This window comes from Choristoneura fumiferana, chromosome Z (genome assembly GCF_025370935.1).
Source record: "Choristoneura fumiferana chromosome Z, NRCan_CFum_1, whole genome shotgun sequence".
NCBI lineage: Eukaryota > Metazoa > Arthropoda > Insecta > Lepidoptera > Tortricidae > Choristoneura > Choristoneura fumiferana.
The window spans coordinates 24,661,328-24,680,509 of NC_133472.1; the positions used below are offsets into that span (position 1 = coordinate 24,661,328).

General features: G+C 37.6%; 1 protein-coding gene across 1 annotated transcript in view; it reads left to right on the plus strand.

The window, feature by feature from the left end:
* Awh (LIM/homeobox protein arrowhead) overlaps window positions 1–19,182 on the plus strand; it is a 70,452-nt gene that overhangs the window by 36,630 nt on the left and 14,640 nt on the right. The window contains exon 2 of the mRNA XM_074093282.1: window positions 14,470–14,651. Coding sequence (XP_073949383.1) covers window positions 14,470–14,651 — 182 coding nt within the window. The remainder of the gene's footprint in view (window positions 1–14,469; window positions 14,652–19,182) is intronic.

Below are 19,182 nucleotides of genomic sequence, written 5' to 3' on the forward strand. Positions count from 1 at the left end.
TGTTTTTTTTTGCTGGCTCACTCTTCCATTTAATATGAAAATTTTTATTTGTAAGTAATCGTAATTTATGTAAAATTATCTTTTACGCAAATCTCAGTTAATTAGTAAATAAGGGGTGTTTTCGAGTATTTCTACATGATAATATTTTTCATACGAATTTTAGCCCATGAGTAGAAATACCAGGAATATCATAAAGTTGCATTTTACAATTTGTATTGTAATATAGATATATGTTTTATATAATCTCTGTGTTAACAATACCTACCTACAGATAAAACTGACTAGATGACGAGATCAACGACGTCTCATATACATAGAATACACACGTAAATGGAAGAACAGAAATGTATTCAACCAACCAAAATTAAAATAGTTGAAACTCTCGTTTTTCTTGTTTTTCTGTAAAGTGCGATGTCGGACTCTGAAGGCACCATGCCAAAAAAAAATATACTTTTGAGATCTGGTTGTGGTGACGATCCTTTTTGTCACTACTATTATTAGTAAAATCTTACCACCAAGACAATAACCATTTACATTTTACGACTGTAGTCAGCTGTATTGAATCGAATCTCTTTCGAATAAAATTCATTTTACAACGAAATATTTTCAAGCTTTTTTACAAGCTTTTCTATCAATTAGGCATCTTTCCTCTTTTTCACGCTATGCAGTTTTGTACTACTTACCTGAACAATATAGACTCTCAACGTTAAATCACTAAAATATAGAAGATGAATGCGTAGGTATATGAATATTTCCGGCGGCACTGGTTTTGGGACAAACTTGGACTTCTGGCATTTCCTCTTGTTTCTTCTATTCCGCGAGCGTGACCAACTGACTGATTGACCAAAACGTTCAGACTTAACCAACCTTCTTGGCAATGATGGTCTTTGCGAAAGTGCTGGTAGTTTAAAAGGTGTGAAGTAAAATAGCTCTTTGCAGCTTGCGACTTGTGATTTGATTTTGACATATTCATTATCATTAAAGATCATAGAGGACAATATGAAGGGATTTATCTAAATTCCAATGAGCGAGTAAATTTTGTGTACTTCCACGGGAGCAAAAGTGCGGGACAAAGCCAGTAATTTCATAAGATCTACCAATGTAAGTGTCAAGTTTTGAATTTGACACCTTGTAAACGAGATAAAGCAAGATCCCATTACTTATGGTGATTGAGCCGTGCGTGTATTGAGAAATAACTATAATAGATTGGCAGAAATATTTCCTGTCATAAAAGCACAATATTCTGTCATAAATTTTGTAAATTAATGTCTGGGTTCAGTACCACAATATGAACCACTGTGTACTCAAATTATTTGAGCCACTGTGTACAAAACCGACATTATGGATTTATCTTATTCCACATATGGTGTCTGGGTCGAAGTGCAGTATATGCCAAAATGACCTCAATTAACTTTTTTCTCAGCAAAAATAATAATCCATTAAAACACAAGGTTCGTGAAGAAATACAAAGAACACCTTACCTTAAAATTCAGTTTTTCTTTCGTCAAAACAAATAAACACTCACTACTCGTTACATCACTATTGCAAGGGAACTGATTGTGACCTGTACCTATCGGAAGACCTTCCGAAGAGTGGTAGACATAGAATGCTATCTAAATAACGGCCAGTGCGCCACTGTTGTCGCTATAGCCACTGTTGCCGCCTTGACCCTATATTTGTTTTCAGGAATGAGAAAACTTAACATATTATTGCACGTGACTGTACGCTGCTCATGAAAAAATATATGAAAATTACGTATGTACAAAAATATTACGAACTGGGAACATTTGATACTCACAGAGAGTGAAGTCGTCAGCAAAGCAAATCCAATCCTAATATTCATTGACACCTCAGATTAAACGCATATAGATAGATACAATGATCATGCACCGTGACGTCACACTCGCGACTCACACAGACGCAGCGGTGACGTCACAGCCGCCGGAAGGTAACGGCGCGCCACGCCCAGCCCCGCCCTGCCGCCGCCGGCCGAACCCTCCTGTTGGTACAAACCGTCGTAATACTTCCACGCAAATGAATCTCACTTGCACTGAAACGGAATAAAGTCCACAACACGCTGTTCGTTTGCGACGCTAGCAAACGTTACGGGAAAAATAAGTAAAATAACCATGAAGCACGTTTTTGATTCTAGCTATGCTTCGAAGAAAACGTCTTGCCTTCGATTGTTGGGTATAATTTTGCACTTACAATGACCAAAAAAATAACGTTGTGCTAACTATATCTACCGCGTTTATGAAAATCAAGAAACTATGATACCTACCTACTTTGCATCGCTATTGGAAAAAAATTGATTCGTATATCTATAAATAACAAATAGGTTAATACAAAACAAAAGAAAAATAAAACTAAAACTAACTTTTACTAAGTCTACAACCACCTACATATATTTAATTTAATGCAATACTCCTTTAAATTGTACCTCATGATGTGTATGTTCTTCTTTTCCATTGCCCACAAAACATTATGTAGGTATATCTAATCTTGAGTTTTAGTCTTTCGAGAAATGGGTAAAGATGACTGTTTTACTTGTAGGTAATTTTTAGTAACCTTATTCAAATAAAGTTACTAAGTTACGAGAAAATATTAATTTTCTCTACGTCTGGCAATATATGGCAATGGTATTTGATAGTTAGAAAGAACAAATGAACATTCATTTAAACAACAAGTTAAACAATAAGTTTTATATAAATACATTTTTAATATTTTTTTGTAATAAGTACTAAAACATTTCGAGAACAGTTAGTGATTTCCCATTGATCTCCCATCTCAAAGATCGGTCAAGTGCGAATCGGAATCGCATACGAAAGGCTCCACACTATCGTACCTACCGAAATAATTTTGAATTAAAATATATTTCTAATACAGGCTTTTTGCTGACTGTATTTTTGTCTACTCTACCTACTTGCATTGTTATCAAAACTAATATCTGTGCCAAGATTCAAGTCGATGTCATCAACCGTTGAAGAGTTCCCTCTTGCGGAGATGATCCTGGCCGCACCAACAAAATATCACCAAAATACCTAGCAGATTCTGGTGCTGTCAGCAAACTTACATAGGAATGACAAATTTCAGCTCAATCAGATACCATGAAGTGGTCGAAAAATGATTTACAAATTTTTAAACCAAATTTATTTACAAATTTAGGTAAGTAAAGTCGAGTTGATAAACTTCTGAGCAAACATTTGATCAAAAATATTATGTGAATACGGCTCTATTGTTAACGGCGTAGAAGCGTGTTCAGATATTTTTGAGCAAGTTAATGCTCAGAAGCTAACTTATTCGACTATACTTACTTGTACTGACAAACAAACAAATATACGAACGCTGTTCGTTAAATAAAAGCTTTTTTAGAAATGGGGCCAGTACCGTCTCAATGAGGGCTATAGCGAATGAATTCGCCACTAGAGGCGCTAGTGTAGCGTGAGGTCTCCGAAATGTCAAATCTCATAGTTTTTGGATGAGCTACGCGGGTTTATTTATAATTAGAATAATTTTGTGAATATTTTGCAATATCTGAAATTAATTATGGCAAATATGCGTTCCGGGGCAATGAATGTCTGTGTTTTGAGACAGTTTTGTCTTTCAGAAACCTTTGTCCTCCCTTTTTTCCGAACAAAACGGGGACTATGCAACACTGTGACATGCTCGAAATTTTTATGGTACGGTTTAAAGGTGTATTAAATATGATTTTAATCTAAACTTTGTTTTCACGCCCGTAATAACAGACTTTGAAGGCCATACTTAAAAACCTTACGCAACAGTGCGCCATCTAGTGAGACAAAAAACGATAGCCCTTATTAGGTACAAGGTACCTATTACACGTCCTGTTATAATTATCTTTCAGATACATAAATTATCAAACAACTTTTATTGGTTTATACAATATGCGTCACGATAGCACTTGCATATAGGTAGCATTTGTTTGTGGCTGTTGCCTTCTCCCGTGACTCGTTGTGACCCTACCGTCGATGAAAAAAATCTCGAGAGCGATATGAATGGTGTGAAACTGTGTATTATCCTGCGGGACCCCGCTGCGCCATTCTCCGCCGCTTTGTGCCCGCGCGGCTGACGAGCCTACGTACTTACCTCCGTGCGACACGTTGACGTATCAACATAATTTATTTAAAACTGTCGTTATTATCGGGTGGCGGCTGTGGAAGATCTTTTCGAATTCAAAAACTATGAGAGTTTTTGTTAATAGGTAATATCATTATTAAATGCAATCGTTTGTTTACAGTAATCACAGAGTGTGGAAGAAATATAATCAGCGGTACAAAATTTGGCCCACTCTACATACTCGAACAAAATTACCTATTACTGCATACATTTGAGGGCCAGATTTTTTGCCGCTCACCGTATCCTTAATATATTATAAACTTTGAAGTAGGTACTGGTATACTATAATACTAGCCTTTACCCGCGCTTTCGCACGCGTAATTCGAGTAGGTATTCCCAAAGATTACCTACACTCATGACTTTGATAATGGGTGAATTTTTGCGATTTTGTTCAGATCCCGTGCGAATATCGGGAATGTAGCCTATGTGTTATTCCAATTTACACTACGAGTATTCGACGTTTATTTTTTTCCCTTCGAATGTATTTTTTACTGTCTCGTTTCTCTCTCTCTCTCTATCTACCTCTCTCTCTCCTCACTCATACCAGACTTCCAGCAATTTGCTTCAATCACGCACACACACAAACTTTCGCATTATGTTATTAATATTTGTTAGGTACTTACAAACATGTAAAAATGTAAAGCATGTAAAAACCTACTAGTAAAATTATAAGATAAAAGTATAAATAGGTATCCTACGGATAAAAAAACTTTTTGTTTACCTAAAAGTTACATTATAAATAACGTCACAAAACCAAAAACTTACTGTTTTTTTAAAAGATTGAAAGCAATTTGTGTAAGTATAAAAAATTGTTGAGACAAATATTTTGAATAAATCGTCTCAGTTTTCCATCTGACTTCTCCCGCGGCGCACAAACTTGGCACCCTGAATGTTAAAGCGTCTACGCCAAAAAATCTCCAAACGCTACACGAGTTCACTACTGTTATGGTAATCTGAGACGAAAACTGGATCTCATTTGCGACGTATTGTGATAAAATGATACCGATTTGAACAAATTCAATGCATCCGAAGGTCTTCACTGGACTGTTCAAATTGTTAGGCGCTTAATCTAAATGTTCCAATACAATGCAAACTATATGGCTTATTTTTTGACCCCCGACACAAAAAGAGGGGTGTTATAAGTTTGACCGTTATATGTGTCTGTCTGTCTGTGGCACCGTAGCTCTTAAACGGGTGGACCGATTTGAATGCGGTTTTTATTATTTGAAATCAAGGTTTCTAGCAATAGTTCCTAGACATGTTTCATCAAAATCGGTACAGCCGTTTTTGAGAAATTGAACTTTGAAGTGAAAAGTCGGGGTTTTCCAACTTTTAGTTGGTTAGATTATAATCCATTTTTTAGATACGAAAAAGTTAGGATTCGACAACTTTCATTTGGATGTTGATTGATATGATAATTCTCAATCGCCACGAAATTAAGGAGGTTTGTCTTCACATTTTACTTTTATATGGAAGAAGCCTTACCTAAATAAAACCTACGACATTCCAGAAAGCCTTTGCATACCAAGTGAGTGCGCCCAAGAGAGGTGCTCCAAAAGCAATGTGCACCCACTACTAAATTTAATCTTTGAAATACATTTGTCATGTTCAGTCGATAAAAACGCCATTGAGATCAGCCGTACACAATGAGATACAAGCTCTCGGTACCTGATGCGGCCGAAAGTCAATTATATTCAAATATAAATCGGATTTGCAAAGGTAAGCCCATGACAATAGTGTAGGCAGGCGCCGCGCGATGATGCCAGCTTTGGGCCAGGCTCGGCCGCTAATGGTCGGATGCCGCGACAATGCCGCGGCAGTTTGCGGCACAATGCGGCGAGTGTCCTCACGCCCGCGGCCGCCACCCGGCAAGACCCAGTGAACACCAACACCCGTATCCGATTTGCCATTATGGTCTATTTTGTGGTTTATGAAGTCACTTTTGTTGTTCTCTATTATCGACACGGTAGGTCGAACGATAAACTTTTGCATTGTTCCGCATATTAGCCGAAGTATTACAAAACTATTAACATCAATTTATATCTTCATGGTTTTAGGGTTTAGATCAGTGTTGGGCAGGTCAATCCAGTTGGAACAATATTTACCTACTTAGTTACTTTATAGGTAATCGATAAGTAAGATTATTTGATATCTACATCCCTAAGCTAAAATATTCTTTAAAACTGTGCTCGTCGTGTTAAGTTTAGTGTGATTGCGATCTATTGTAAGATTAGAACACGTAGAGTCCTGGACGTATATTAACAGGGACATTTGACAACGGAGCCACACCGCGATCCATATAATAATAAATTAATATCGCCAAATGTAACAAAAGTAGGCGGTATAACTAAGTATAGCTACCAAATTTAATTATAGGTGTAGTAGGAAAATTTATATGACCTAAGTAACATTTTAACCCCTGACGTAAAAAGAGGGGTGTTGTAAGTTTGTGTGTCTGTGTGCCTGTCTGTCTGTAGCAACGTAGCTCTTAAACGGGTGGACCGATTTGAATGAGGTTTTTTTATTTAAAAGGTTTTCTAGCGATGGTTCTTAGATATGTTTTATCAAAATCGGTTTAGCCATTTTTGAGATATTGAACTTTGAAGTGACAAAGTCGGGGGTTTTCCAGCTTTTTGTTGGTTAGGTTATAGCTATTTATTTTTTTACAAAGAATAAGGCATATCACAACACAAGCTAAACTTCCATTAAGGATTACAAATCATGCGTTGATGTCTAATGTCACTAAACAACGAATTCTTTAATCTAAAGGGTACACTACACACTGATCTTCTTAAAATAAATCACTCGATGTGGTATTAAGTTGACAATTTTGCTTTCGATCAATTTAGAACACGTCACGCCCGGCAAATCAAAGCACAATGTGTTCGAACGTCGTTCACACAAGAGCCTATTGTAAAATTTTATCAGATATCCATGACTGACGCAAAAAGTACCGACCCTTAAATCGATACATCATTTCTACTCTATTTTTTACCATTTATTTTGTTTACATATAGGTCTTTCTGGATTCTTTAAATTTGAAAAGATAAAAAAAACAATGTTCTTACATTAATTTATCTCAGGTAAACAACGCATGTGTTTCATGCATGAGAGCGTAGAGGTTTTTGGAAAACCGAAGCAAAAAATAAAGATAAACCAAATGAACACGCGAGTCGCCTTGTCCTCTTAGCAGGTAGTGTTTCAAATATTTCCACAGTAGCACATAATTAATGTAGATCTGTTAAAGTATTCATTTATTCACCAGGCACCTCACCACATGCGGAGCGAAATCACAAACTTGGCTGAGCGACAAAAAGGAACAAACTCATTTGCATAATTTCTAACTGAAATACAAAATAAGCAAACCCTTCTAAATGGTGCGTTAAATATACTCAAACAACGTCATTATACACGAGTAGCTGCTCGCTTGGGTTTAACAGAAAGTGTCATAAAGCAGACATCAAGCTGGAGAGCCCTTGACAATGCGACCACACCGGGTATCTATTATGCGCCACCTTCAATAGATCCCTTAAGAAATTTGTTACGAAGATTTTGATAGGTGGCAACTGCTTTTTGTTCGAGAACGGGATCCGCGCCGGGGGAGATTTACCTACATATGTGCGGGCCGCGGGAGCTCCGCAACATATTTATTGCTCACAAAACGCTGTGAATTTGTTTTGGGGTGTCGGAGCATCGCTAAACGTTAATGTTGTTCGCGTATTGTTTGTTATTATTTGATCGGTGGCCGGGTGCGCGAAGCGCCTCTTGTGGAGTCAATAACTGCGGCGTTTCGGGTGTTCTATAACCGATAGGGCAACAAATATGGCGTTATTTGAAGATATTTATTGCAAAATTTTATTATTACTGAGTGCATGAACATGCGTGTAGTTAGACTTTAACTGATGTCAGTAATAGTGGCGTGGTGCCGTAACAACTCGATTCACGCCATCAATAGATTTTTACACTAACTGAGAGTTGTTTTATTCGAAGACACAGCAAACTCTTATTTTTCTTACTCTCCGGATTTTCCTATAAAAAGGTAACACATTTTCCAAATATAACCAAAACCCCCCATCTTTGTACATACACAGATTATACAATAAAGTTTATTAAAAAAAAGAACTATGAAGCACACTGAGCGAAATAAAAATTTTATGAGGTTTATCCTAGGAATAATATATTATGTCGGGCCATGCTCAGTGTAGGGTTTCTTAGTTTCCGACCGTCACTATAGGTGGACTTAAAATACGAACTTTTTAGTTAGATAGGTGCTATTCAAATAATTCCTATTTTTTTTGTTTATTATTAAAACTAACTGCATTAAAAATATGACATTACATGAATAGGTAATGTATATCTTCGTATTTTCGTGTGATATGTATTAACACTCTTGATAGACAATAATGATTTTCATTGCAATCCGGGGGTTCATCGATGGTAATTTGTTTAAGTTTTCTTGCATACTTTGACGACATTGATTACAGTGCAAAAGGGTGTAATATTTATACAACAGTTTAATTAGATTACACCCCCATCGCCCCAGCGCTGGCACAATCAAATAAATACTGTTTGCGCCTCGGCTTTGTCTGCGCAGCGCACATGTCGCGCCAGCGTTAGCTCCGCGATGATTATAATGCTGCTAAACTAATTTAAGCCTCCGCTGTGGTTATCACGTGTAATTGTAATAAATTAAGTATACGCTAGACAATTTCGAATCTGAATTGGAAATATGTTTGCTGTTGCGCTAAATAACTCTTAAAAATATTTACAATGGTACTCGTATTATAGAAACATTTGTTTCCTGCCTATCTCAAGATGTTCTCATATTAAGATTTATCATGAATTCTCTTATTACGTAATGCAATGACACCTTTCACTTTTTCCGTAAAAAATATATATAACAAAAAACCGACAAAAAAGCTGCAAACTTTAAATACAGAATAGTAATAGTAGCATGACTGATTCACTGACAGACAACCCACCACTGAAACCATAGAGCTCATCATTTATCATCCCAGCCTATATTGGTCTCACTGCAGGGCACTGTACTCCTCCCAGAATGAGAGGTCTTGAGCCATAATTTGCACGCGGGCCCAGTGCGGAAAAGGAAAAGTTCGTGCTTCTAGCCCAGATTTGAACTTCCAATTCACTGTTTAAGAACCGTAGGTCAAACCAATCACTAGGCCCAGGGCCTGATTTACCCATAGGCTAAGAATACTCTAGTAGGCTCTAGCCTAGGGCACAAAAACCAAGGGGGCGGCGGGCGCGGCGCTGAGCTGAGACTTACATAAATAATATCTGGTAATTTTGGGAAAATACGTGCGTTTGAAACTCAGGTGAGAGTGCGATAGTGGGCTAGGTGGATTGGGTGCGAGAAAAAGTAAGATCATTAGGTCAGTGAGGAGATATTGTTGCTAGGGGACGCATATTTACATAAAGTTAGCTAGCCTAGGGCGGTCAGAACTCTAAATCAGGCACTGACTAGGCCACCACAGCTTCTGCTGCACCACACCATTGAGTTAGAAATTTGAAATTTGGCTTTCATCTAGGGTAGTACCTATACTCGTATTCCATGAAATTCATATATAGGTGCATAAAGAAGAGTCCTTTTTAGGGTTCCGGAGCCAAAATGGCAAAAACGGAACCCTTATAGTTTCGCCATGTCTGTCTGTCTGTCTGTCCGTCCGCGGCTTTGCTCAGAGACTATCAATGCTAGAAAGCTGTAATTTTGCACGGATATATAAGTAAACTATGCCGAGAAAATGGTACAGTTAAAAATTCAATAATATTTTTTTTAGGGTACCTCCCATAGACGTAAGGTGGAGGTGTTTTTTTTTCTCATCAAACCCTATAGTGTGGGGTATCGTTGGATATGTCTTTTAAAAGCAGGGGTTTGTTTCGATTTAGTGATTTGTTTGCGAAATATTCAACTTTAAAGCGCAAATTTTCATTAAAATCGAGCGTCCCCCCCCCTCTAAAATCTAAACCGGTGGGTGGAAAAATTTGAAAAAACTCAGGATGGTAGTAAATATATCAAACTTGTAAGGAAAACTATAATGGCTAAGTTTGCATAAGAATTCTTAGTAGTTTATGAGTAAATAGCAGCTTAAGGTATAAAATATACCTAAACTTGGAAGATTCCGTATAAAATACGAAATCCTTAGAAAACTATTACTTAATTTCGTTCGTTTCTTTTATGGCTTAGCAGTTACAGCTAAATTCAAAATGTCTATTTCACTTTGGTACATACCTAACTCAGCAGCAGGTACTTAACTATTATGCAGTACTTACGAGATAAGCAGACAATATACAGTTGTGGTCATATATTTAATTTTCAAACTGACAAGTGTTACTAACTGCATGTATATTTTTGTACTTCTCTCGGTATCGTAAAACTTTTCCGTACTAGCGGTAAATTTATTTATACATATAATTGGCTAAAAAATAAATATATAAACTTTATACATTACATCTAAACCTAGTATTACTACTTACTGGCTGGTCATATAATTAAGAACGCTGAATAGTTTATTTTTTATTCAAATTTATATAGAGAACGGACGGCCGCTTTGTGGTTTTAGGTCATTATTCGAATAATTTTGGCGCCATTTAGTGCCGTAAAAGTCTTAAAGGCGATTGCTTCATATAAAAACAATGGGGAAAAATAAAAGTTGTGATAAATCTACAAGAGAAGTAATACTAAAACTTCGCGACAAGAATTGGTCGTATAAACACATAGCCGATCATCTGCAATGTTCAAAAACTATGGTTTTCCACGCCATAAAGCATTTTGCCACGTATCAAACTACTTCAAATGTTCCGCGTGTACCTAGACAAAGAAAGTCATCTCGTCGAGATGATCGAAATATCGTTCGTTTGGCAAAACAAAATCCTTTTAAAGGGTCTAATACCGTCTAATGAGTTAAGAAAAAAATATTTTGGCGAAAACAACCCTTCAGCAATCTCGGCACGCATTATTCGAAGGCGTTTGGTAGAAGAAAAGTTGCACGGAAGGATAGCAAGGAAGGTGCCTATGTTGAAACGGTGTCATAGGCAAGCCCGGCTTGCATTTGCAAGAAGATATGAAAACTGGACAGTCAGACAGTGGAAAAACGTTCTTTTTTCTGACGAGACAAAAATAAATAGGGTATGTTCTGATGGCAAACGATATGTAAGATGGCCTTCAAATAAAGCATTCGACCCAAAGTACACAAAAGTGACTTTAAAGCATGGCGGAGGAAATGTGAAAATTTAGGGATGTTTTCTGGACATGGTGTTGGACCTGTTAGGCTGATAGAAGGAAACATGGATCAATTTCAATACAAAAACATACTGGAAGAAACAATGTTACCATATGCTGAAGGCGTGCTTCCGGTTATTTGGACATTCCAGCATGACAATGATCCCAAGCATACTGCACGTACCGTTAAGGAATTCCTCACATCGCAATCAGTTTCTGTCTTAGATTGGCCAGCCAACAGCCCCGATCTTAACCCAATAGAGCATCTTTGGTGCGAAGTCAAGAAAAGGTTTCAAATCGACAGTGTGGCAATTTAAGAGAACTGTATGACGTATTCTTAGAAGAATGGAACTCTATCTCTCTTGCGAAATGTCAAAAATTGATAGATTCAGTGCCTCGCCGGTGTAAGGCAGTAATAAAAAGCCGTGGACATGCTACTAACTATTAATTTTAGTTAAAATGTATTAAATTGCTTTTTTTTGTGTACAAACTTCACGTTAGTGTGATTTAGTTAATCTAAGTTTCAAATAAAAAAACTTTCGAGCAGTTCAATAAATCGTTCTTAATTATTTGTCCAGCTTCATTACTATTTTAATTTGTTACTAAAGAGAATAAAAACAAAATTTGTAAAAAATTGTCAGCAATTTTATTCTTTATTCTTAATCCCGTTTGCTCTATACATGAGGCTATTTCATAACGTAACTAGTTACTTCTAAGAAGGAACCACGACTACACATGACATGATTTAGTTAAAAATAATCTGGAACTTCAAATCGTTCTTAATTACATGACCACCACTGTATATATTTTTATTAATATACTAAAGTATCTAATTACTTTAACATTATCACTTGATCAAATATACCTACTTAGGTAAATGCTTACTTGATCCGGATCATTGAGTTAAATGTTTATTTAATTATATTTCTCTGCCACCTTATTTTCATGAATTATATTTTTATTACGCGTCGGCTGCAATAATAATTGCATGCGCTTATGAAATAAATAAAAGTATTATTGTGATTGTTATAACTTTTGTAATTATAACTTTATTTTTTAGTGGTGGTTTAATTTATAATTTGCAGAGCGGTTCAAATAGGTGAGTCATATATTTCTATGAATCCTTTTTGCCACAACCGGTGTTTGAGATTGAATGCGTGAATATTTTCATTGTATGTACATAGTTGAATTTTATTGAATAAGAATAGGTAATACGAAAAGAGAGTTGTATTACAAGTTATCGTTTAATAGTAGATTATTGCCGTGGCCTGGAAGTAGGCAATTGCTGGCTGAGTAGGTATTGTCTGATTTCGATACCAGTATGACAAAACACTCACGAGCTCGGCAGGGACCCCCGCTCCCAGAAGCTTCTCCCACAGGATATCATAAGGCACCAGGTCAAACGCCTTAGAAAGATCGAGGAAACATGCGTACACAGGCGTTTTTCTATCCAGGTAGTATTTAACAGTGTGCTTTAACGCCAACACAGCACTCTCAGTGGACAAACCGGCCCGGAAGCCAAACTGGGCGTCGTGCAACCTAGTATGCTCAATGAGATGGCGATCCAGCACACTATCAAACACTTTGGCAATCACCGTGGCAAGAGAGATAGGCCTGTAGTTATTTTTAACTTTAGTTGTACAACTGAGGTAGATAAGAATGGCTCAAACATAAATTGAACAGCAGAGTCAGAACTCGCGGAAGGTGAACGCCCGCATGCTGCAGGTGCTCGATGCTGAGCCCATCGTGGCCAGGAGACCTGCCCCTTCTCATGCTTGCAATGGCATTCTTAACTTCTTTACAAGTGAAACTGAGGCAAATCCCGGACGGTGCAGGCCCCTCACCGCTCACCTGCCGCTGCCGCGCCGGCCCGAGTGGCGAGACCACTCTAAAATGTTCTTTGAAAAGATTTGCTATTTCGGATGGCTCCGTTGTTCCATCTATGCTGATTGGTATACCAGTCTTTTTATTTAGCTTTTTTGTACCTTCGAATATTGCTTATCAGAGTGATAAGCCGCTAATTTATCCATTTCAAACTGGTCCTGATGCTTAGTACACCATTTTAATTTAGATTTGAATATTTTACGTTTACTTTTCATATTTTCAAACAAAGGACCGCTGTTAGGTTTACCACAAGATATCCATGACTGAAAAGTACACCTAGCCTGCGCATGAGCGTCCTTCACACACTTGTTCCAGCCCCAAAGTTTAGATTAAAATCATATTTAATACACCTTAAAATCGTACCATAATAATATCGAGCAACCACAGTGTTGCGTAGTCCCGTTTTGTTCGGAAACAAAGGGAGGACAAAAGTTTACGAAAGACAAAACTGTCTCAAAACACAGACATTCATTGCCCCGTAACGCATAATTGCCATAATTAATTTCAGGTAATGCAAAATATTCATAAAATTATTCTAATTATACATAAACTCGCGTAGCTCACAAACGATGAGATTTGACATTTCGGAGACCTCACGCTACACTAGCGCCTCTAGCGGCGAATTCATTCGCGATAGCCCTCATTGGAAAATAGAAGTTTGTATCGATTTGCTGACGCAAGTATTATTTAAAACGAAAGTGAGAGGGACGGTACGTGATACTAACTTCGAATTCTGAATTTTGTTGCAGCCCCCTGTATTTCTTAGCATCTTTCTTTTGCTGAGCTGTGAAGTGTTTAGACACAAAATTAATTAAATTTTTTGCATTTTTTTCCTCGCAATGTGATGAAAATTATTGTATGTATCAAGGGCTGTAAGGGGATCAAAAACTCTAGACATTAAAAATTTCTAATAGACTCTCGTTGGTAATCCCCTTCTTACAATGTACTAATTTCTAGGGTATTTTTCGGTAGGGCGTGTCAGGCCCTATACTACGAAGTGCAAAATTCGAACTTCGTATCTTACCGTCCCGCTGACGCTCACATTATTTAATACGAGAGTGAGAGGGACGGTACGATATGAACTTCGAATTTCGTAGTATTCGTAGTAGCACTTTAGATTTTTTTAAGCACTCCGCTGTGACAGATATTAATAGGTGACTGCATGTATATTACCTAACGCCTTGGTGTAAATTATAGTGGTGTTTCAGACGGAGCACCGCACTTGTTGCGCGTGCGGCGAGCCGATCGCGGACCGCTTCCTGCTGGAGGTGGGCGGTGGCGCGTGGCACACCGGCTGCCTGCGCTGCTGCGTGTGCGCCGTGCAGCTCGACCGGCACCCCTCCTGCTTCCTGCGAGACACACAAGTCTACTGCAAGCAAGATTACGCCAAGTGAGTCGCTGCAAATGCACTTTTTCTATTTACAGGCCGAAATCAATACTTGATGATTTTGTCATACGTAAAAAGAAAAAAATAAATAAACACTTATACTCGGAATCCGTGGTAGTTACCATTTAAGTCTGTATAATTTTAGTTTTAGTCTATCTATAGGTACTTACTCGGCCTGCAAGCCTTTCATTCCCGGCCTCTGCAGTAATGCAAAACAATGTAGGTACTATTATTACGCATTGACTAACAATGTTTTACATTAATTGCCCGGTCTAGGATGAAGGCAGAGAATTTTCAGTTTTTATTTAAACCCAAATTAACAACCGGCCAAGTGTGAGTTGGTCTCACGCACTGGAGATTATGTAGCAATTTGTAGGTATCTACAAATATTCAGTGTTAGCAGAGCCTCTTAAGTCGAATAATTATCTGGACATTAACGCGTGGCGGAAAGAAGAACCCTTAAAGTCTTATTGCAAATATGGTACAGCCTTGTAACATCAATATTTTCATAGGTACCAGTAATTTATGTAATGCAAAACCGACAAATAATTAACTTCTGTGGTAAATTATAAACAGTACAATCTATAACTAATATATATCGAAAAACAAGCTGACCGGCAATTTTGTTGCTTAGGAGATAGGTACTTTCTGTTCGTCTTAAAATCCAGGTCCGACTATTAATGTATAAACATTACGGGTAAGGCCGCGAATTTTGACCAATTTGGACGTTTCAAATTTGGAAGGCTGATAAAAAAAAACTGATAACACCTAGAGGTTTAATTTTTTTTTATTATATGACACGATATAAACTCTCAAGGTCGCAAATGAGATAATTGATTTAAACCCTTTTAAAAAAATAATAAAAATATATTACCGTCCAAAACGTAACGAAAGTTCACTATTTTTTTTGACCACGAGTACTTAATACCTTATTATTTTCATGCTATTTAACTTCTCATGATCATGATTTTGTTTAAACGAAATTTTATGATATAACGATAGTCCTACCGATTGCGGAATCATGATAATCAAATAATTTTCATGTTTTATATTTATTTCTTTTCACGTGCCAAAAAACCACGTTTTCGTTACGAATACTTAGGTGACGCTTTTTTAAGCTACCTTTAACGCCAATTTCGGTAGAAATTTGTTTTTGTACACTGGCAACTAATACTCTAATAGGGCAACATCGATGAGATAAATAAATCTCATCAGTTTGTTGACAAACAGCCATCAAAAGTGACGCGGAGGTTTTTTTTCGAAAAAACGTCGAAAGTGCTTGTTCGATTTTAAGGGTAAGTAGTGATTATTTTTAACTGGTTGTTTTTTCATACGATAGGGTAATCTTTTCCATGTAAGTGGCATGTGTTATTATGTTCAAAATGTCGTTATTCACCATGATAAACGATTTTTTGTATAAAATACGTTACACTTTCGTTACGATTACGTTACATTTTTACAAAATGCTACGTATTTTGTACATAACGTAACGAAAAAATGTGGTAAAGGGAAGTTCACACAGAAAAATTCTAACTTACACCAGTTTATTATTAGGTTTCCAATGACTGCACGCACAGTAAGTTAGTTAGATGGATATTTTGAAGTTAAATAAATTTTTATCTGTAGGTGCAGGGATCGGCACAAGAGAATTGTGGCGAGTTCTGTGTTCACGTCCTGCTACATGCATAGCGTATTTAAAGTGAGAGACAAACGGAGAGATTCACTTAGGTACCTACTTAGTTCATTTGTTACCTAAACTTAATAATCATAATAATTTATTTCCAAAAACATCTTTTTACATTGTCCACTTAACTAAGATACTACTTCCTAAATTGGTAAAACCTGTGATTTAGGGTTTTGGCCATTTCTTTGAGGTATTTAATAGCTAGTACAGTCGAAGTCACAAGCATGCTCACAACTAGGTGGTAGGACCTTGTGCAAGGTCCGCCCGGATTGCTACCACCATCTTCCTCGCTAATCCTGCCGTGAAGCAGCAGTGCTTGCACTGTTGTGTTTCGGCGTGGTGAGTAAGACAGCCGGTGAAATTACTGGCACGAGGTATCCCATCATAGGCCTCTAGGTTGGCAACGCGTCTGCAATACCCCTGGTGTTGCAGATTTTTATGGGCGGTGGTGATCTCTTACTCATTTGATCGTTTGCCATCCAGTCGAATAAAAAAAAACCACATCCAAATTCGTTATGCTTATAAATGTGCACCTTATTGTCAGTGTTAGAGAGGCATGTAAAGATACACTTTTGGAAAGATGTTCGTCAACTAGAGGGTACTTCTACTTCCACATTCTCATGTTTAGCTCTATAGATCTCATATAGGACAGATTTAAGATCAGTATCGTCAGAAAGTTCTAGTAAAAATAAAAACTTCACTTTATTATATGAGATGTATTTTTTTTTTCATACATACGTTATCTAATGGGAATTTTTACTAGTTTGATCTAGGCTTTATAAAAATTTGCGTTACGTTTTATGGTAACGTCACGTATTTTTTTTATGTTATTTCTATGTCACATTGGTCAAAATTCGCGGCCTTACCCTTACATTATAATCCTTACGCAAATCTTAGAGTGTAATTTATTTAGCATGAGAATAATGTTTTTAAATATTGACCAATAATTTTATAAAACACAAGTCAACGTTACAATCGTTTAGACCGTCCAAACGTTAATTCCTTTACAATACGCTGCCTACGTCCAATTAACCTTCGACGTATTAGAAATAACCAAAGTCATCATTTTCCAAGTCATCCGTGAAGCCGAAACAGCCGACCAGAATCGAAATCACCGCGGTATGCTAGGTATGGCGTCCGATATGTGGTTATTGTGAGAGTGGTTGGGTTACCTGAGGTATGTGCGGAGCTATGCTCACAGGGTAGGCGGTCCGGTGTGTAGCCGACCTCTGACCCGCGCGCGCGCTGTGTGGCGGCCGTGATGATGCACTATTGACAGGCTCTAGGCACACGTCCTTCTTTTTGTGATACTATAGCGGAAAAATTCTGAATCGATACCCACTAACGTTATTGACGAAGGTTTGGTCCATGTCCGATATTGAACTCTTTTCTCTTGTCGTAAAAAACGGTCAAGTGTGAGTCACAAATGTAATTCATAGGGCATGTTTTTCTTTGATCTTAGTATTAATAACAGTCGATAATCGTAACAAAGCCTCATACGGTAACATCGTGCTTACTTACCTACTTTTCTTAATCGTAAAATTAAATAGAGTCATAGAGCGAAAGGGCACCCTTCTAAAACAACTCGGCGTCTGATTTACATAAACAACATTTTAAATGGGAAATAAAGCGTCCTCTCGCAACAGGTGCGTGAGAACATATCAACTAGATAAAAAAGAGGCCAACGTACCGAAGAGTGGTTTTATTGAAAATCTGTCGGTCGAGTGTGGCACAACAAAGCGGTGACGGGGAACGTTGCCAGCGTAAAAAATACACCGGTGAGTCTGTGCCGTGACTTGCAATACTAGCGTTTTCATTTGTCATTTATTATGATTGTGATAACTGGATGCGACGTGAAACCATATATTTTAATCGGGACGGCCAGCGGCAAAGTCAACACAGAGGAATCGTTCGCGCTGGTGAAGAAAATAAAGCCAGAATAAATCTAGACCAGATTAATGAAAAATAATGAAAATAATGAAAATAATTTATTGCATTTATTTATTTATTGATTATTTAAGTTATGAGTATTGTTAACATTCAAGATAGCTTTTACGGTGAGAAAGCATTAAAATTGTCAAAAGCCCATATTACAGTGATAGTGAAGCGGGTAAGCCTGAGCCGAAGTCAACGGCACACAACACAGGACCGGATCGCCATCGCCACAACTCGAGTATTTAAAAAAAAACATCACAGACTGACATCGTAACAGTCTAGCCTTAGCATAAGCTTAGTGAAATAACAACTTGCGGTTACCGTGTTTACGTCGGGTGAACTCGGGTGTATGCTGCGCTTGCGTCTCGTCGACGGCGCAGAGACGACGTATGGGCCGACGGTGGTGTGGTGACAATTTTGTAGACGGTGACCTCTATATAAGTCATCAACATGCTGCTGACTCACCGTATGCGCGATGCTACCTCGCCATAGCCTTTGAGGTGCCGAGCCGCTTCCGTTACGCGCTCACGTATGGTTGACAGAGACAGGTGAAGACGATGTCTATGTCTCTCTATTCAAACAAAATAAAAAAGATAGAATTACAGATATGTGTCACATAAATTGAAAGAAATCCAGAGAACATGTACCAATTACCAATGTAGCAATAGTTTACCAATTTTCAACTCAGTCGGCAAGAAGCTGAATCGTTAACCCCAAATCAGTGCCATAACAGCCACATTACGATCGCAATTGAAAGCAATTTTTATTTATCTGATATCACTTACCACCTACTATGCTAAACCTACAATTTCAGCCACTTTGTAAACCATGAGATCGGCACCTGTTGAACTTTTATCTTTTGTTTTAAAATATCTACTACTATCTATATTGTGATCGCGAGTGTCAGAAACGTTA